At 35.4% G+C, this 20,992-nt stretch overlaps 2 protein-coding genes across 8 annotated transcripts in view; one reads left to right on the top strand and one right to left on the bottom strand.

Annotated features, from left to right (window-relative positions):
- Window positions 1–1,864: 1,864 nt before the first annotated feature.
- The window catches only part of htr1fa (5-hydroxytryptamine (serotonin) receptor 1Fa), a 58,993-nt gene continuing 39,865 nt past the window's right edge, over window positions 1,865–20,992 (bottom strand). Inside the window, exons 2-3 of the mRNA XM_021478888.2 lie at window positions 9,527–9,655; window positions 1,865–4,463 (exon numbers count right to left, since the gene is read on the bottom strand). Of these exons, the coding sequence (XP_021334563.1) occupies window positions 3,391–4,463; window positions 9,527–9,545 (1,092 nt within the window). The 5' untranslated portion in view covers window positions 9,546–9,655 and the 3' untranslated portion in view covers window positions 1,865–3,390. The remainder of the gene's footprint in view (window positions 4,464–9,526; window positions 9,656–20,992) is intronic.
- si:ch211-277p15.1 lies at window positions 13,012–20,396 on the top strand. 7 transcript variants are annotated; one of them, XR_012385050.1, is made up of 13 exons: window positions 13,012–13,065; window positions 13,324–13,416; window positions 14,669–14,701; window positions 14,906–14,990; window positions 15,168–15,308; window positions 15,412–15,560; window positions 15,706–15,842; window positions 15,936–16,029; window positions 16,166–16,265; window positions 16,376–16,629; window positions 16,785–16,937; window positions 17,324–17,451; window positions 17,553–20,396. XR_012385050.1 is itself a non-coding variant. In XM_021478885.3 (13 exons), exons 4-13 carry the CDS (start codon window positions 14,909–14,911, stop codon window positions 17,868–17,870), a joined length of 1,590 nt encoding a protein of 529 aa, XP_021334560.1. In that variant the 5' UTR covers window positions 13,012–13,065; window positions 13,324–13,416; window positions 14,669–14,701; window positions 14,906–14,908; the 3' UTR covers window positions 17,871–20,396. The 7 variants fall into 7 exon arrangements, 4 of the variants coding, with proteins under 4 accessions (XP_021334560.1, XP_021334558.1, XP_073768423.1 ...); XR_012385049.1 differs by having other exon boundaries at window positions 13,324–13,427; XM_021478885.3 differs by having other exon boundaries at window positions 16,751–16,937.

The raw sequence follows: 20,992 nt of genomic DNA, 5'->3' as shown, positions 1-20,992 counted from the left end.
CAAATGGGGCGTGAAGGCTTCTGGGAGACTTTTGAAGGATGATTTAAAGAAACACTGAATCATTTTAATAAACCTGTCAGCAGAAATGAAAGTCTAAACAAAATGATTCCCTAAAATGGCTGACACGGTGGCTCAGTGGTTAGCACTGTCTCCTCACATCAAGAAGTTCCCTGGTTCGAGTTCCAGCTGGGCCAGTTGGCGATTCGTTTGCATGTTCTTCCTGTGTTGGTGTGAGTTTCCTCTGGGTGCTCCAGTTTCCCCCACAGCCCAAAGACATGTGGTATAAGTGAATCTAGTAAACATAATATGTGTGTGTGTGTGTGTGTGTGTGTGTGTGTGTGTGTGAGTGTGTGTTGGTGTTTCATAGTACTGGTTTGCAGCTGGAAGGGCATACACTTCGTAAAACATATGCTAGAATAGTTGGCGGTTCATTCCACTGTGGCAATCCTGTAAAATAAGGAACTAAGCTGAAGGAAAATCAATGAATGAATGAAAATGATTCAGTTAGTATGGCATACAAGCTAGTGTTGCTTATTCAGAATATTTCACTTAATACATATACAATAATTGCAGTAAACGTCATACAACGCTTTGCAAACTGCATGTGTTTGTGTGTATAGAAGTAAAAGAGACAAATATATTGATATTTAATTAAACACAAGTAAAATCAGAGTACAAAAAGTTGCCATTATCTAAAAAAATCTGTACAATCAACGTATCTGGTGTATTATGCAAAACATTTATTAACATGAAAAGAAGTACATAATGAGTAACGGTACAAATATTAAGTACATTATGGACCCTTATCAGATCAGTGAAAATATTCTCTCTGTCACATCTTTGGTTTCACTGTAACTTTACAGCAAACAATAAGAAGTCTCAGATAAAACATACAGCAACATTATTAAACAAACAAAAAATAAACAAATACACAACATATTTGCCTAACAAATCTACCCCAAACTCATAACGTTTCTAATAATAAACAATTCATTACCAGTGAAATGACACACATGCACGCACGCACGCACGCATGCACGCACACACATGCACGCACACACACACACATCATGGGAAACATTCAGTTAAACAATAATTCACTGGTAAAACAATTCTAATTGTATGCAAGTGCAGTATGTCCATCTACATACAATATATTACACATTATATTTATTTTCTAAACTTCACCCATTTCCCTATACTTCACATATTCATGGTTGAATATTCATATCAACAGGCTGTAAACTTAATTATGAATTATCTTATGAAAAATAACATCATTTCCACTTAACAGCTTTAAAGTTTGTTTACAATCTATGATGTTAAAAGCCACAAAAATATATTGAGCTCTAGCAAGTCTAGTTGCATATACAGATTTCTACCTAAATATAAGACGTTTTCAGTCAGATGCCATTTTCTTTGCAGGGGTTTCATATTACGCTCAAAATAAAAAAAAAAAAAAAGAATCGTTTTTTGTTTATTAGAGCGAGGTAATGTTTTATTTTATAATCATATATATAAATATGATAATAATATTAATTTTATATTATTTTCAAAGAAAAAAAAAATGCAAATGTAATCCCACCGGCCCTACACCACCCAACCTGCTCCAAGCTGGGATCGAACCGTTGACTCTCTGAATGGGAGTCGGTTGCTCCAACAAGGAAGCTAAATCCACTGTAAATCCAATGAATACTTTTTTTCCGTGTTGGCTGTCAATTTTATCTGTTTATCAGCTGGAAAAAAATCTGCAAGTAATTCCAATGATGTTGTTCTTATATATTGTGTAAATGTAAATGTGGTTTGGACATGTGATGGTTTCTCTCACATTTACAAATATTTGTAAAACTATATCTTTATTTTTATCATCCGTGGTATAAACAAGCATTAAAGGGGTGGTCCACTACGATATCGTATTTTAAAATTTAGTTGATGTGTAATGCAGCTGTGTGCATAAACAGCATCTCTGAATGTAAAATGCTCAAAGTTTCATGCAAAGGGAGACCTTAAGTATGTTTACATGGACACCAATAATTCAGTTTTAATGCAATTAGGACAATGCTCTGATTAAGAGTCTACCATGTAAACAGCAAGTTTTTATTAATTTAATCCGATTAAGGTCATTATCGAACTAAAGAGAAATCTAATTAAGCGGTGTGGAGTATGCTGATTTTAATGTAAACACCTTAATCGAATTAATACCATCATGTAGGACTTTTAGACGCGTTTTGCGACATGGCTGTTTGATAGTCTTTGCACCTACTGAGTCAGGACAGACCGCAGACACCTGCATGGTGAATGGTGCGGTATGAAATTCCATTAAAACGACACTCTTCCAGCAGTTCATTGTTGCATCCAATATCTTGTTTGTCATGGGGGGCATGCATGAAATGTTCCAGATTGAAAGTCAAAGCGCCAAACTGCAGTTAAAATTACATAACACTCCGCAGGAAATACATATAGTGTGGTAACGTGATAACATTAATCAAATTATATGCTATAACATGTAAAATGGGATTATGAAAGAACATTCAAAAAGCAACTCATGTAAATGCCTAAATCTTATTATTGCCTTAATTAGATTAAGGCAAATAACTTGATTACTGATGTCCATGTAAATGCAGTCATTGGCTTTTACAGAGTTAGCTTAGCAAAACATACAGCAAACAAAGTTTGGGGACTACAAAAAATACATCCAGATTAGTGAGATCACAAACACTTCAGGTTACGTGCATTCACCAAACGGATACACCCCACGCAGTGAAAGGGCAAGGCTAGAGGCACTGTAATGTTATAGCAGAGAAAGTTAAAATGCCATCCTGCTATTTCCACAGAATTTCTTCTATTTCTGTATTTAGGCTTCCAAAGGACACGACACAAAGAGAGAAGTGCTTACAGTTTAATTCTTATTATGTTCCAGAAAATTATAAAAAAGCTATAGCTAGCATTTGACAAAGGACAGCTTCCAGAATCTCTCCCAATTCAGTGCTAGATTCGGCAAAGCATGTGCTAGTAGATTATCAAAATAAGCTAGTAGATAATCAAAATAAGATATATGAAAAAATAATGTGATTTTTTTTAACACAACCAAGCCTTAAAAATATACTGTGGATCACCCCTTTTATCCATACGTGGACTTATAAAATACTTAATCCATTTTATTCCATTTCCATTTCAATCATTTGACTAATTTTTAACTTGTTTTAACTTTCTCATTAAAAGTAAAAAAAAAAAAAGATTTTGAAAACTCCATCATTTCATCACTTCATCCATCACTTCTTTCTTTTAATTGAACTATTTTGCCAACAGAAAAGATTAAACTTTGAACTTTTTTCCATTTTTTGAGTGTAATAATTTCCATTCACATCATCAAAGACCCCTCAACAGGATTTAAAGATAATTCTTGCACTTGATTATCTTCTGAAAAGCCCTTTTGAAATCCTCATTAAAAATGGTGTAAATCAGCGGGTTAATGAGAGAGTTCAAATACCCCAACCAAGTCAGAAAGTTAGTAACAGCAACAGAACGACTGCAGGATACTGTACAGATATTGTAAATCACCTCGTGGATGAAGAACGGCAGCCAGCAGACGACAAACGCTCCAATAATGAGTCCAAGAGTGGTTGCAGCTTTCTTTTCACGAATATTCGAGATGCGATGTCTCCTGAGAGACCTTTCCCTGCGAGACTTTGGGCTTCTTGCAGTAATGCGAACTCTGTCGCCTTCGGTGGACGGTTCAGACATTGATTTCTCCGGTGGACTCAGAGTGTCTGGCGTTGTTGGCTCCCTATCGCTGCATTTGGGAAGCATGTGTCCATTCATCTCTGACTTATTTAGGCAACTTGTTCTTCTCCTGTGATAAAGAGTCTTCGCTGCTCGGTAGATCTTGTAATAGAGAATGAGAATGAGTATAAGCGGGATATAAAAAGCTCCGAATGTGGAGTAAAGCATGGATGCAATGTTTGTATGTACAATAATACATTCATTTTCCTCTCCATTTCTCAAAAGTATTGGTGGAAGTGAGATGACTATAGCGAGAAGCCAAACTACGCTAATCATAATGGCAGCCCGCAAAGATGTCCTTTTTCTGGAATACTCCACAGCATCTGTTATAGCCCGGTAGCGGTCCACGGCGATGGCCGCCAAGTGTAAAATGGAGCACGTGCAGCAGGTTATATCCACACTTAGCCAGAATTTACACAATGCTTCACCAATGAGCCACGTGTCTTTTGCGATGTAGATGATGCTGAAGGGCATGACTAAAATGGCAACCAAGAGGTCGGTGACGGCTAGTGAGCAGATCAGGTAGTTTGAGGGATGGTGGAGTTTGCGTGTGACAATGATGGCTGTGATGACCAGGCAGTTCATGGCTGTTGTCAGTATGGCCAGGAATGAAAGCGTGAGTGAGAGAAGAACCACGTCTCCGTTGTTTTTGCTGGGCCCGGTGTGGTTTGAATCCATGCCTAGGAGTAAGTAATACAGGAAGAATCAGTCAGAAAGGAAACATATGCTGTGTTTACACTGCAATTTAGGCTTGTAAGAATTAGCATTGAGTTGATGGTTTGGTACAGTGTAATGCACAATTATTATATATTATAATTACATTTCTAATGTCAGAAGTAGGTCTGGAGTGCATTTCCCAAACAACGACATAACTCGTGGCTATACCATTTTAGTATGATGCATCATTTGGAAAACGATATGGTGATGAGTGTTTCCCAAAACCAACACAGGCTCATTCTGAAAATGTAGTCCCGCAGACATTTCTGGAGGCTGCAAATTATGTAGCCGGAGGTACATATGGCTGCATTTAATTTTTTTAAGCGAACGCTACGGGGCGGTATGACGCTGTTCCTTTTGTCGCTTGCCAGCTGACCGCTTACCTCCATATGGAGGGCTTACCTGCTGCAACCAGTTTGTCCAGTTAGCTCATTGTGTACGTCGCCGGAATTGAGATGCAGAGAGGAGTTGACCACGATGACGACCGGGTTCGAGGCCGGGAATAGCAGTTCCAGAAATCAGGTAAAACAAAACAGAATCCAAAAAAACAAAAAACAAAAAAAAAAAAAACAAGTGAACAACAGGGTGAGAATGTGGTAAAATCCGAAAATGTAGTAAAAATCAGATGAGGGTTTTTCTTTTGTAAACCATCGGTTGGGTTGAGGGAAGTAAATAAAAAAGTCGCCCAGTCAATCATTCAGTTGATTGACAGCGGCCTCTGGTGGGTTTACGTGAGAACAGAGTGCGTGCGAACGGCACTCGCGAGAGACATTTGAGATGCGAAAAAGCATACACAGCGGCCTCTCGCTGACTCGCAAAAACAAAAACTGCAAAAATATGTACTTCCAAGGACGTATTTCGCAATCTCCAGAAACGTCCATGGGACTACGTTTTCAGAATGAGCCTGGGTTGCCCAAAACTGCAGTTATCTGTTGTAGATCCATTGATTGAACCAAGTTAGTTATAACTTAAATCGTCCATAATTTCGCTCCAAACAGGGTGGAGAAGCAACTTCTTTAGAAAAAATCCCTCAATTTTTTTTGCACAAAGGATTATTTTACATGCATATGCATTTTTAAAAAGATCCAATATTAGTTTTAGAGAAAAAACTTGTGAAAACCCGTTTTCTTTAAAGATATTATTGAGAATATTCCATATTCTATTCTAAAACATAAAACCACTTACAAAAAGCGAACACACATTCTAATCTCATATATAAATCAGCACGTTAACGGTTTTAATTTATAGTAGGCTAAATGTTAAATATTATTATTATACGCAAGATATACGCAAGATGGCTGTAAGATTTACAGTTTATTTAATCTTTCCATTTAAATGTTGTAATGTTCTAAAAGAATAGGGCATATGGAGGATAATGACAAATAGAATACAGCCAGGAACTATGTTTCTAACTACAGCTCTAGAGGTGTAGTTGCAAATGTACAAGTTTGCGAATGTTCATTGGAACGGTGGATTTGGAAAACACTAATTCAACTAACTATGTTTGTAATGACAGAACCTGTGACCGTAGTTGGATAACGATGTTTTTTGGAAACGCACCTCTGGGCGATTAATCAAATTGAAATCTAATACATAATTGTGCAAAGCTGCAATTGTCATAATAATCTTCTCATGGGAAGCATTGTGTGATTTGTAGTAAATCATCTCTGAAGGCCAGAAAGCACTCACTGAAATCCACAAACCTGTTCATATACATGTGAAGACAACCAGAAAATCTCCTAGGTGATAGTGGTTGCTGAATAAACAGAAAATTTCACTGCCTTTATTGATTCAGCGTAACTAATAAACCCTTGACTATGGAATCATCTTGCATGATTTATTTCAAACACTCGACTATAGTATTGAGGTGAGTTTGAAGTAAAAACATGAAGTAAAAAAACATTTCTTATTATGATAAATGTTTAATAGTTTCATTGAAATATTGAAGGATATTTAATATCCTTGAGATGCATGCAAATAGAAAGCTTAAATAAACAGCAGAATTTTTTTTCAGAAGTAAATTTTTATTAACAAAATAACTAAATAACAAAATGTTAGGTTAGGTTCAAGTAAATTTCAATAAGTAAAAAAACAACATCATTCAACTATACATGAAATGCTAAAGAGTTTTCCTGTGAAACGTATGTTTTAAAACTTACGGAAAAAAATAATTGTAGTTTAAATTACATCTAAAATGTGTTGTTGATTGAAACTCAGTACATTGCCACTTAGTTAATTCTTTTTTTGATGGCAGAGTCCAGTCCCTAGTCCTGTCTTGTCTTGTATATTGTGCTTTGCTTGACTTTTTTCATAATCATATCTTCTGTCTCTGTCTGTCTTTGTATGAGTGTGATCTTGGCTGTGCTCGAGCTGCGTGTTGCAGAGGTGTGAGGTCTAGGCAGGCTCTGGATGCGCGCTCTCATCTTTGTGTTCGTTTCATTCACGGCATGCAGTTTTATTCTCAGAGCTTCAGTCTAGTTGATTTCGGTTTCAGTTGGCGCATGCATGTTCCGATCCCAGCGCCAACTGAAACCGAAATTAACTAGACTGACTGCCTGTGTGAGTGCACGGTAAGTGTTTTATTTATCATGTACATCATGTCTTGAGTTCTGTTTGAGTTACCATTGTTTCTTGCATGTGGCCTGTGTTTACACTCAGTCATGTGTGAACACTCAGTTATTGAGCTCTTTCATTGGTTGCGCGTTCTAGTCCTGTTTTATGTGAGCACATGGCTTGTGTTGTCTTTGTACCATATGCTCTTCTGTCTAATGTCTATTCCCACCCTCCTTTTTATCCAATATACTTTATTCTGTTCACCTGTTTTTTTTTAAGTATTCTCCTTTATAGCTCCCTCTTGTCTGCTGTCCTGTGCGAGTATATTGTCTTACATTTGGTGTGTTTGAAGTTATCCTGCTTTGTGTCCAGTCCTGCCTCGCCAGCCCAGTTTAGTGATGTTTTTCCCCTATGGGGTACTTTCTATTTGTTTGGTTTGTTTTGTCAAAGATAAATAAATCTCATTTCTTGCATTCTGGAGTCCTCACATATTCCCTTCACCCTAATTTGTGACAAAAACAAATATGATCTGATTCACACTACATCTTCCATTACAATATTGTAAATAACCAATAAAGTTGCGATCTTTAAACAAAATGTCAGGCAGTGTGAAGTAAAGACCAGGCAGTGCAAAAAAGAAACAAATTATTTATTTGGCATTGTGTTCTCTGTGCTTTATGTAGGGATGCTCCAAATAACCGATTAACCGTAAACCGAAAGGGCGTGTAACTGATTAATGGTATGAATTCAATTCAATTTACCTTTATTTGTAAAGCACTTTTACAATTTAGCTTGTGTCAAAGCAGCTTCACATAGTAAAGTGAAACTGAGTAGTTCAGTTTTCAGAGTTTAAGTTCAGTTCAGTTTAGCTCAGTTCAGTGTGGTTTAATAGTCACTACTGAGAGTCCAAACACTAAAGAGCAAATCCATCGATGCACATCGATGGTTCTGTTGAGGTGACACCAGTGTTTGTTTTGTTAAGAAAACTACAAAGACTTTTTAAGATAGAGGAGAGACTTGTGGTCGCTGTTTCAAGTTATCCAGAGCTGTATTACTTTACAAATCTTGAATATCACAATATTATTAAACATTACAATTATAAAAACATCAACAGCAACATTTGCACAGAGTAGGCTGGTGCGCCTCACATTTTTGGGATGTAAAAGCGTGTTTAATGTGTGTCTAAATGTGTAACAAATATTTGTTAACTCCCGGGACAGTAACACGTGCAACCACAAGTGCCTACAGACATATTTTGCTAAAGAAGCAAAATGAAAGAACAATATTCCTGAACACAGTTTGACACAGACGAGTTGATGCTAAACCAGCGCTGATGCTGATTGCCTGAACTGTCCTGGAGCTGCATCATAAACTCAACAAATAGGCTATTGATAATTTAGTGTACAACCAACAAACTAACCTTTTTTTTTTCATTTGGAAAATTACTTTATAGTTTCTAATAATTATTATAAAATATCAGATTTTAAAACAGCCTTAGCTACGAATCAAACAAATCTGAAGATGTATGATTTTTGTTTAATGATAACTCTGCTCCAAACTGAAGCGTTCACTTTATAGCTTATAAAATATGGATGTAAATAAATGCAATATCGTATGTAAACAATAGAACTGTTATATGTTATAGTAATATATACTTAACAAAAAGTCAACATACTGTATGAGCAAAGTCAACATACTTTATCACATGCAGGGCGTGCACATGAACCGTGAGTGAGAAAGGAAATAAAAGCACACAAGCTTTAAGTTAAAATCAGATGCTCAAGACATAATCTTTAATCACATCTATTAAAATGATATAAGAATAAGAGTGGAGTATGAATTAAATGCATATTTTCTGAGCGATCAATTTGAGGTAGCCTGCTTTTTTTAATTTGACAGAAGACAAAAAACATATGATTGGATAAACACAGCATATGGCAGTTCTTAAAAGGATTCAGGAAGGATGTGTGAAGATGTTATGTTATAATGATCTGCATGCTGTTCACATGTTAAAATAAATCAGTATTTTAAAATGCAATATGTAATGTGTCAGACACAAAATAGACACATCAATATCTATATTTTTTTGTTAAATAATAATTTCATATTAATCAGACCAGTTAACCGTTAATATTCGGTTAACAAGTTGTCAGTTGGCAAAATTACCCTAAATTAGCATCCCTAGTTCCACCACAAACAAACAATTTTTAATGACTCACAAGCTTTCACACTGAATCATGCTAACAAGCATCAGATTCATTCCTTAAACCACCAAGTCATCATAAACTTCATTCATGTCCTAACAGAAATAAATCAAGAACTGTAATAATGCTGTGTGAGTCACATAGCAAGACCCGTTTAATCTAGTGACCTTTATGAGTATTAAATAATGTGGGCATTTCCTTGCTTATGTTCATTTTGATTGCGCAGAGGAAAACACTTGTGAGTACACGGTGCACTTCTCTGTTCATACCTGCAGAATTGCTGCTCATTCATCTGAAGTCTTCCGCCGGTGTGCATTAAAGGAGCTGCACGTCGTCACAGCACCAGTGTTCAGAGATCTTGACCATGGCCATACATGGCAGAATATGTCACAAAGCATCTGGGAAGAAAAAGATGAAGATCAAAGAGTGTTAATGTCAAAGGGACGTTTATCAGATTGGCCCTGCGGAGACTGGGAGAGAGTAGATGATGTGTTTGTGTGACTGCAGCTGAGGCCATTGATAAAAGAGGAATGTCATTTCCTCTAAATCCATTCGCAATCGCTTTCTTTTAAAAGAAAGTCAGGCTAGGCAGTCACATAATCCACAAAAAAATAATAATAAAAATAATAATAATAATAATGCTTTAGGTTATTTGTCCAACCTTTATGTCTGGCATATTGACCAATTCTGCATTTATTTGATCAAAAGTACATTAAAACAGTAACACTGTGAAATATTTGTTCAATTTAAAATAACTGTTTTGTATGAGTTTTTTCTGCTTCCTATCATTGTGCAAACTGGGATTTATCACAGTGCAAACTATGGTAGGAGGTGGGTGTTGGCTTGAGGCCGCAGGCCGAGTGCCTTAGTGTTTCACCAGTGATGATATACAGCCATACTGCACTGATACGAGTGTGATATTGCATTTATACAACAGTTCGGCGACATAAATGTATATATATGAGCAATATCACACGAGTAGCAGTGTGCTATGGCTGTATATCACCACTGGTGAGAGGCATGCGTTGGCACAAGGCTGCAGGCGTAATGTAAACCGGCACTTCTGGTGTGTAACCCCCTTAATGTGATGACAAAACAGCTAATTTTGCTCACATTTTAAGATTATAAGGCTGAACGTAACATGAAATACCATCCGTATACAGAGATTTCTCACCATACTGCTGTTGTATTTGCAATAGGGAGGGACAAGGCTGAATCCAGCTTCTTATTCGCAGCTTCTTATTGACTCTATCCGGTGCACCTTAAAAACCACATTTTTCAGCTTTTTATTTGCACTCAGAGAACACACTGAGCAAGGGCTTATTATGCGGTCCTGGCGCCATCTTGTGGATAGACAACGTCAACCGTGTTTGGCTGCCGACGACTTCCAGAAATTGTAAATATTTTAAAATAGTCACTATTCTTGCAAATAAACTACATAGTTGCAATCTAAACAACTACATTCTTGAAAAATAAGCCTCAAAAGTATATTTTGTTCTCTAACCACTGTAATATTTGTCAAACTGTAGTGTCTGCTTGTTGCTGGCTATATGTGGGCGGAGTAACACACAAAGGGTAAAGAGGCTGTACGGATGCTGATATTACTTAAATATATCACAGCTATCAGCCAATCAGACCGAACTGTTGTATAAATATATATATATATATATATATATATATATATATATATATATATATATATATATATATATATATATATATATATATATATATATATATATTAGGGCCGCGCAATTAATCGAAAATTCGATTCCGAAAAAGCATGTCCTGTAATGTAACTTTTGCAGCATGGGACGCGCATCATTCACTGATGTACATTCGAATCATGCATTTACAGTCGAATCATGCATGCACACACATCATGCGGTCAGCATTCGCTCTCATTACACACTAGGCTCAGAGACGAGCAGAGCACACACAAAGTCATCTTGATGACCATTAGCGCTTTAATTGTCAAATAGGTCAAAATGTGGTGTTTAGTGACTATTCATATTAATCCTCATTTGTGTAATAAACAAACAAGTTGAGAATCAAAAGACATGAAAGAGAAATCATTGAAGTGATAGCGCTCAATATTTCTGCTGCCAACAGCTTTTATCATTATTAATCAAACAACAAAAGAAGAAAATCCCTCACTGCTCTTGACTGAAGGACTTCTGTGGCTAAAGTTTTTTCTTACAGTGAAAACGCCTAAAGCACAGTTTGTTTCATATTTTTGTTCTATTGTATTTATTTCCCTTTGCAGGGAGGGAAGTAACTGTATACAGTATTTCCATTTGAAGTCAGAATTATTAGCCCTCCTGAATTATTAGTAGCCCTTCCCACCCAATTTCTGTTTAATTGAAAGAAGATTTTTTCAACCCATTTCTAGACATAATAGTTTTAATAATTTGTTTCTAATAGCTGATTTGATTCTGTAATGACAGCACATATTTTACTACAGTAGATATTTTTTAAAACACAAGTATTCAGATTCAAAGTGTGATTTAAAGACTTAATTAGGGTAATTAGGTAAGTCATAACAGTAGTTTCTTCTGCAGACAATCAAAAAATATATTGTTTAAGGGGGCTGATAATATTGAGCTATTAAAATAGGTTTCAAAATATTTAAACCTGCTTTTATTCTAGCCAAAATAAAACAATTACACTTTCTCCAGAAAAAAAAATATGTTATAGGAAATACTGTGAAAAATTCCTGAATCTATTAAACATAATTTGGGAAATATTTATTAAAAATAAATAAATAATAATAAGTGCTAATACTTTTGACTTCAACTGATAATCATTTTGAATAATCGTGATTACAATTATGACCAAAATAACCGTGATTATGATTTTCCCTTAATCGAGCAACCCTATATATATATATATATATATATATATATATATATATATATATATATATATATATATATATATATATATATATATATATACAGTATATATATATATATATATATATATATATATATATATATATATATATATATATATATATATATATATATATATATATATATATATATACACATACATACACAGTTGAAGTCAGAATGATTAGCCCCCCTGAATTATTACCCCCCGGTTTATTTTTTCCCCAATTTCTGTTCAATGCAGAGACAAATTTTCCAACACATTTTTAAACAAAATAGTTTTGATATCTCATTTCTAAAAACTGATTTATTTTATATTTGCCATGATGACAGTAAATAACATTTTACTAGATATTTAGATATTTAATTAAGCAAGTTATTGTATAATGACGGTTTGTTCTGTAGACCATAGGAAAAATATAGCTTAAAGGTACTTAAAATTTTGTCCTTAAAATGGGTTTTAAAAAAATTAAAAACTGATTTTATTTTAGCTGAGATAAAACAAATAGGACTTTCTCCAGAATAAAAAAAAACATTATCAGACATATTGTGAAAATTTCCTTGCTTTGTTAAACATCATTTGGGAAATATTTAAAAAAGATTTTAAAAAATCAAAGGGGGGCTAATAATTCTGACTTCAACTGTATATATATATATATATATATATATATATATATATATATATACACAGTAAAATCCGCTGTGTTAATTAAGCTGTGTTAATCTGCATTTACTCAAAATGAGTTAATTTTACAAGAAACGGTGAAAGACACCCCCTTGTGTTGGTGAAAATGATCAGAGTTGTATTCTACGTCGTTAACTTTGCTCTGTTAAGCTCCGCCCCTCAATCTACCCCCTGCAGAGAACGTGTTGGAGTTTTGTCGGCGCCATTTTCTGCTCCCTCGTGCGTATAGGTAAGCTCTCTTGTTTAACGTCTTAAAACATCATTTTATCGATTTATATGAGTAAATGTGCTAATACAACGGTATATGTTGTACTTTGATGAGTTTTGTTTGTTAAAACATTGATTATGAGTCACTTTGTGACCGTGTCATTCGATCGATTTTATCATAGTGTGGTCACCTTAACGTTAAAGATGAAGCTTAAACGATGCCAATGATCTTACTTAAATTGTTTTTGCGATTTCTAATCTTACTTTTATATCCATTTAGATTTGTACTGTGAACTTTCTGAAGAAGACGTTAACGTTAGGCTACATTTAGCCTCGAAGTTTTGCTTTCAAGAGCAACTCTGCAATGTTCCAGGTAACTGTTAGGTCAGTATTTTGTTGTTTCAACATATTAAGATGGTAACTTACAGAGAAAGTTATATGATATAAACATATGTAGTGTAAAATTAACTGTCTCTGTATGGCTGTCGAGCTCACTGCTGGTTAAATATTTTCAGTCAATTTCAAATTACTTCCTAATTAACGTTTCTCTGTTAAGAGGTTGCATTTTAACAGCTTGTTAGTGTTGTCATGATACTGTTTTTCGGTAACAATTAACGTTACTGAAATTCGCTGTTGAGCGCGGTCCTAAACCCCGCCGTTTGGCCGTGAAGGTCATCAGTTCACCGCACTTAACCGCTGTTTACCGAGTGCAAACACCGATACAGAGACAGCGGATCATTTTAAAACTGTGAATCATCAGCGGATCTCTTAAATGTCAGCCCATAGACACGCCAGCTCATATTCGAGGCTTTTAAAACGATCAAGTGGCGTGCATCTGTGTTTGTGCCCAGTAAACAGCGGTGACATGTAGTGATGGGTCGTTCATAAACGATTCGTTAAATTTGAATGAATCTTTTGTATGACTCGAAAACGTTGAGTCCTTTCGGAGTGATTCGTTTAATTGCACAATTGTGCAGGTGGGGCAGAAGATTCGTTCCTTTTCGAGTCTTCTATGTGCTTTGAGTCGTTCGTTCATCGCGTGAAAGACAGAAGCCAGTCATGCATTTAGAGCCGGAAAAAGTTTTGATTCGTTCATTTATCGAGTCTTCGGATTTGATTCATCTCTCTTCACGTGCTGTCACATGATAAACGAACGACTCAAGAACCAGAAGACTCGAGAGGTAAACTAAAAATCATGGCAGCTTAATTAATGTGGGTCTGTGTGACGTGAACGAACCACTGACGTTTGAAGACCTGAAGCTGATAATCATAGACAAAAGACCAGGTAAACAATAAACGATGATTTACACTTATAGCATTCCAAGTTATGACTTGTTTGTGTAATGTGGCAACGTCTGTGCTAGTTGGAGATGAGTTTGGAAGCAACTTATTACATTTGAATAATATTTTGGCTACTCAAAAACACTTAAATATTAGCGAAAATGGATGCTTTTAATTCCAGTACCAATTAGTACCAAAATTCAGTATCATGACAACCCTTCAGCACAGACATTATTTCAAAATTAAGTGGATTAGAATCATTTTTTTCTATGGTGAATGTGTGTTATACTTTGACATAACAGGAAAATGATTGTTGACATATTGGTGTTTTCTTTTCCCCCAAGTTTCTGTGCATATAAGGCTCTACAGATCACATCGTGAGTAAAACCTTTAAGTACTTGTGTAATTACTTTACTAACTGGGATGACCAATTCTTAAATAATAAATATATGTTAATGGTTATAAAATCTTGCAACAATTTATAAACCTATGTGCCATTTTTGTGTCATTTATAAATCTATGTATGATTAAAGTTTCCCCCCCATTAGCACCTGTATGAAACATTCTCATTTTTCTTACAGAGCATGCTGGTAAAGGTGAAATTTGGGGATGCACAAAAGTTTGTTAAAATAGCCAATCTGAACCTGGAGGACTTTTTGTCTGAAGGTAAGAAACAATTACACTTTTGTTATTCAGATTTCTTATTTGGTATGTGGTCAATTTAAATACAGATGTATATGCTGCTGTGTTGTTTCCAGATGATTTTCAGAGTTACCAGTATATAACTGATCAGCTTTCACATTTTATTATTATTATGCAATATATTATTTATGTATTGTTTAGCCTTTTTGAAGTTTGGGGTTCCAAATGTACCTGAGAACGTGAAGGTTGTGGATGAATCTGGGACTGAGGTGGATGGTGATGTTTTTGAGGAGTTAATCAAAGATCCCTCCGTTGGCGTTCTCACCATAAAACATGGTGCAGGTTTGTATTTTATCACATTATTTGACTGTAATGTTTCACTTTTTTGTCATAGAGACTTCCTCACCCCCCCCCCCCCCCCTCCTTATATTGTTTATGCAAACAGATTTGGAACCGGCCTCTCCACAATCATCTTCTATGCATTTAGATCAGTCTCTGTCTTCATCCATTGACTCACTTGACTCTCAGGATACAGTCATTATTGAAGAAGGCCCTGACAGTAAGCGAATGAAGCTGGATGATGAAGCAAAAAAGGTGGATTTTTTTTTTCTACATAAAAATGATTTAAAGTGAAAAAATATATAAATTACATTTAATTTAAAAATTCATTTTTTTGCTTTTTGTTAGGTGTGTTTGTTTAATTTGTTTATAACCTGCCTTTTCCCCTCTTATTTTAAAGCTGGTGCAATCTGTTCTTGTCAAGAAACCTGGAGGTGAGAGTATAATAAATGAGTATAACAGAACAAAGGCTTTGAAGGATGAAACGAGGAGAAAAATGGTTAATATCCTGGCAGCTGATATGACCGAAAAAAATGGGTAATCTGCATAGTACTGATTTGTGTGTACACATAGCTACTTGATATAGTTGTGGATTTATTTATTTTTTTATAATTAATCATTATTTTGCAGAGGATCCCCACCAAGGCTGGTCAAAGAAAAATATGCCAGAGGAATCGTGGCTTTGTTCCCTTACCTCAGTGACCCCTATTCCAAAAATGGCTTTGTAAGTCTTGCACCTTTTTAAAATTTTACATTTGTGTTGTCACGTTTTTCTTTGTTTGTTTTTTTTTACACACCTATACTACAGATGGTATATTTTGCTCCTGTGTCCCCCTTTTTACCCATTTTTATCTCTTTAGGAGCATTACTATGATGGTGAGAGTGGCACCGGATATTTGGCATGGAGAATCAAAACTATTCAGAGAAACCTGGCTAAAGAACGACGAGGATCATTTGAAGGTACAAAATGAACTTCAGAAATGTAAAAAATCTAATTTTCTTTGTGCTTGGATGATTATTTGTTTTATTTTGTATGAACAAACAGTTAAAATAGTTTTGTTGTTTGTTAGGTCAAGTGTCGTATGCTGAGCGGGGATCCGGTGGACCAACTGTTGCAAGGCATTCAAAGTTTACTCCAGAGATTGTCCTGAGTGAGGATGAATGCAAGGAAGCAATTGCGTTCATGAACCATTCTGCTGATGAGGATGCCATCAAGAAGAAAATGAAACTGACATTTGATTATCGTCGTAAGATGGTTCTTGATCCCATGCAGTCCAGTGATCTATTGACAATTTTTCCTCGTTTCAAGGACATTAAAGGCTTGGTAAGTGTTTATAATCATATTTGATAAATGGTTTGTTGTATAAAAATCAAATAGTCAGTGGTGACATGAGTTTAAAGATTTGCCCTAAGCATTACAATAATTTAAATGTTATTCTTATTAGATTGAGCAAGACTTTGTTCTGATGTTTGGAGAAGGAGTGTCAGGCAAGCTGCTAGAGAAGTGGACAACAGCGTTCAAGAAAAAAGTCATTCAGCAGTGCAAAAGACTTCCTGCAACCAGCGATTTACAGGAACTTTTGCTAGCAGCAGAATCTCTTCGTGATGACACTGAAGAAGATGTTCATATTGGTAAAAATTTTGATTAATGTTTAGGTAATGTTTCATACCATGGTTATTATAATATTTAAAGGAACCCAAGCATGAATGAAGTTAGCCATAGTTACACACTGTCAGTTTAATTTTTAATTGTTCATATTCAATTGGAATTCATTCATATATATGTGTGTGTGTTATTGCAAATCATATTCATAAATTTTTTTATATGTTGGTAGTTTGGATCAAAGTTTTATCAGATTTACAAATAATTGGATTCAAACTAAGATTATTAATGTAGCTTTAGTCACTTTGTATATATTTTTGGCTTTTTTATGTAGTTAACTTCTAGTTTTCAACATTGTTTTGCAGCGAGTTAACATTTATTATATTAACCAATTGTTTGTTACCTGTTTAAACAGTTTGGGACAGCGACCTTGCTTCAGTACTACTACTGTTGCATCTGATTCCACCATCTGCTCAAGGCCGGAAGAGACCAGGGAAAGTTTCTGCTTCTCAAGCAGAAAATCATCTTGTTGTCTTCAAGAAGGTTTGTTTGCTGGTTTTATTTAATGATTGTTCTGTCATAGTTTTTTTATTATTTAACTTGTTAGTGATGTTTCTTTTTTTACTTGCTTGCTTTTTTTTTAGAGTGGAACAAACATCGAGGAGCATCTGCAAGACATCTCTGCGAGCGCTCAGCCCTATCTCCTGGCAGTAGGTCCTCAGAAGGATTCAATTCACCAGTTCTTCATCATCCTTGATCAGCATGCCATTCCATGCAAGTCCACCTCTTCTCTTGGTGCCTTTGATGAACTGTTTAAGGCACATTATGTTTTTGGCACCTCTTACAACACCATGCTGCACAACATGTACACTTTCATTCAAACCACTGTGTACAACATAGATGTTGGGAAAGTGAAAGAAAGTCCTCGTGTTGCTGAGGTTAGGGCAAGGCTGCTTAACTAGGTGCCTAAAGTTCCAGTGCACTCATGAAGTGTTTTGTTTGTGAGACTGAATTAAATGGTTCAAAAATGCTTGTTAGGCACTTCAGATTTGTTCATGGTTTGGTTCCTGGAAAGAGCCTTCGACTTAAATGTGTAGAGGCAGGATGCGGTTCTGAGTTTGGTACCTTCTCAGGTTTTAGAAAACATTTGAATATAAAACATCCTGAACAATGTGAACAGAGTTGTGACCCTAGTGGCATCTGTGAGACAGAGGAAGAAAATAGTGCTGCAATGTTCCACCAGAGTGACAGTGCTGAAGATGTGGCCACAACATCTGTAATGTTAAAGTCTAATAAGAACACTTTAGATATGTGTGCGTCTGCTGTTGCACAACTGAAAGTTGCTGGTTTAAGTCAGTCTGCAATAAATGGTTTTGTTTCATCTATGGAAGAAGTGGTTTTTGAGATTCATAGTCAAGCCCAGGATGCAGCTTTGCTCTGTATATCTTCTGAGGACACTGTTAGTAAAAGGAAAATAGAGGAATCTTTTACAAATTTAGAAAATCCATTTACTTTGTTAAATTCAGAAGTCAAGCGACAGCGACTGTTTACAGCGAAATGGGGAATTGTTGAACCTAGTGAAATAGTACTCGGCACAAGATTTGACAGCAGAAGAAATAAAATTACAGGAACATTTGATCAAGTTGTTGTGACTGATAAATTTTCTTATATTCCCATTTTAGAAACACTAAAGACAATTTTAAAAAATCCACAACTTACCCATTTGTTTAAACCCAGACACATTTCAAAGGAAGGAATTTATGTGGACTTAAGTGATGCAGCACATTTTAAAAGCAGTCCTTTATTTTCTACAGAAAAAGATGCCTTACAAATTCAGTTATTTTATGATGATTTTGAGACCGCTAATCCACTGGGCTCAAAAAAAGGTATACATAAATTGGGTGCAATCTATTTTTCATTAAGAAATTTCCCACCAGTTTTTAACTCCTCACTGGTTAATATTCATTTATGTGCCCTCTTTCATGCACAGGATGTTAAGCGCTATGGTTTTAACTCCATAATTGAGCCCCTTGTCAATGATCTGAAAGTGCTTGAAATTGAGGGAGTTAAGAATCCAGTGTCTGGAAGATGCATTAAGGGTACCATCGTTCAAGTCACAGGGGATAACCTAGGTCTGCACAGCTTGTTTGGCTTTCTGGAATCATTTGGGGCTCGATATTGTTGTGGTTTTTGTCTGCTTGAAAAGCATCAGTTTCAGTCAGTGTTCTCTGAAGATAGTCCTGAGGTTGAACTAAGAACTGCTGAGATGCATGCTCTGCATTGTGAAACTTTACAGTCTGATTCTACACTACCTCACGTGTATGGTGTCAAAAGGGCATGCTTATTAAATTCCCTCAAATATTTCAACACAGCCACCAATTTTGCTGTTGATATAATGCACGACATTCTAGAAGGAGTTGCCCAGCTAGAGGTAAAACTTGTTCTGCAGTACATTCAGCATAATTTTCTGAGTGCCAATGATCTTGATGGTAGAGTACATGCTTTTGACTATGGTTACAATCAGCAGAGAAACCGTCCTCCAAAAGTCAAATTGCTTGATGGAAGCAATGATTTAGGTTTAAATGCTATTCAATCTTGGTGCTTATTGCGCAATTTGCCTTTAATATTTGGAGATTTAATACATAAGGATGATAAACACTGGCATCTTTTGCTTTTACTTCTGCAGATTGTTAACATTGTCTTTTCACCTGTCTTAACAGATGGCATGACCACTTATCTCAAACATTTGATAATTGAACATCATCGGCTATTTAAAATGTTATTCCCCCAAAAAAATCTTCTGCCAAAACATCACATCATGATACATTACCCACAATGTATAAGGAAAATTGGTCCAATTTTGCACACATGGTGTATGCGTTATGAAGCTAAGCACAAATTCTTTAAAACACAATTAAAAAGTTTCAAAAACATCACCAAAACACTAGCCAAAAAGCACCAGAGTTGTATGGCAATGTATTGGGAGTCTTTTAGCCAGTACAGACTGACTCTTGGCCCAGGAAAGATGGTGGAACTCAGGGAAATTAGAGGTGGCCCAGAGATTGCTTCAAAATTAGGTGTGGTAATATCTGAAATAGTCTATGCTGTAAAGTGGATCAAACATCATGGCACAGAGTATCGTCCTGACTTTATTATCTGCACAGAAGTAGCACATGAGATGCCAGTGTTTTGTAAGATCATGACTCTAGCTGTCAAAAATGAAAATGTACTGTTATGTGGCACACTAATGGAAACTGTATGTTTTGATGAGCATTACTATGCTTTTACAGTCAGACTGCATCCAGACAAAGTTTTAACAGTTGTCAATGTTAATGAGCTGTGTTATTTCAAACCATTTGATCTTCAAAGAAAATATGGTACAACCGATTCTGTACTTCATATTGTACCATATTGCCATTTTATGCAGACTTGAAATTTTTGCACTGTATTTTTGTAAGCCTGAATGTTTTAATAAAAGTTTTAACTGATATTGAGTTTTGTTTTCTGTTTTATTTGTTGTTAAATGTTTTTTTAGTATGTTCAGTAGCATTAAAAAATTGCACCAGAGTGAAATAATGACTGTTAAAGCAACACCATATGGGTTGTAAATCAACTCTTTATTAGTGATGTATTAACATTTGACCGGAGTTGATTTCTGTTTGGTGTTAAATTAAGGAACACCAGACAGAGTTAATTTCTGTTCTGAGTTAAACAGCTTAACAATTTTCAGTGTTGACCAGTGTTAAATTTTAACTCAAAATTGAGTTAATTTTACTCTGAAAATATAACACAATGACAAGTGTTAATTTAACACCAATTTTGAGTGGGACCAAATACACTCACGTGCAGTGTTACATTTAACTCTTTAAGAGTTTATTCAACACAGCAAAATTTACTGTGTATATATATATATATATATATATATATATATATATATATATACACACCTTTGGAGCTGTAGTTCAAAACATTGTTCCTAGCTGTGTTCTATTCCCACTTATCCCCCCTATACCCTATTCATTTAGAACACTCAATCATTCAAAGTTAGAATTATAAAAGGTAAAAAAGAATTAAGGTCATCTCT

This window comes from Danio rerio, chromosome 9 (genome assembly GCF_049306965.1).
Source record: "Danio rerio strain Tuebingen ecotype United States chromosome 9, GRCz12tu, whole genome shotgun sequence".
In the NCBI taxonomy this organism is placed as follows: Eukaryota; Metazoa; Chordata; class Actinopteri; order Cypriniformes; family Danionidae; genus Danio; species Danio rerio.
Note: the sequence above shows the minus strand (reverse complement) of the source record. Positions and strands in the feature narration are given on the sequence as shown.

What these genes read in the sequence shown, in the direction of transcription:
- si:ch211-277p15.1 (XM_073912322.1), top strand. An exon ending in CACCATAAAACATGGTGCAG is followed by an intron (nt 15,309 to 15,411) that starts GTTTGTATTTTA and finishes TTATGCAAACAG; the next exon opens with ATTTGGAACCGGCCTCTCCA. An exon ending in GATATGACCGAAAAAAATGG is followed by an intron (nt 15,843 to 15,935) that starts GTAATCTGCATA and finishes ATTATTTTGCAG; the next exon opens with AGGATCCCCACCAAGGCTGG.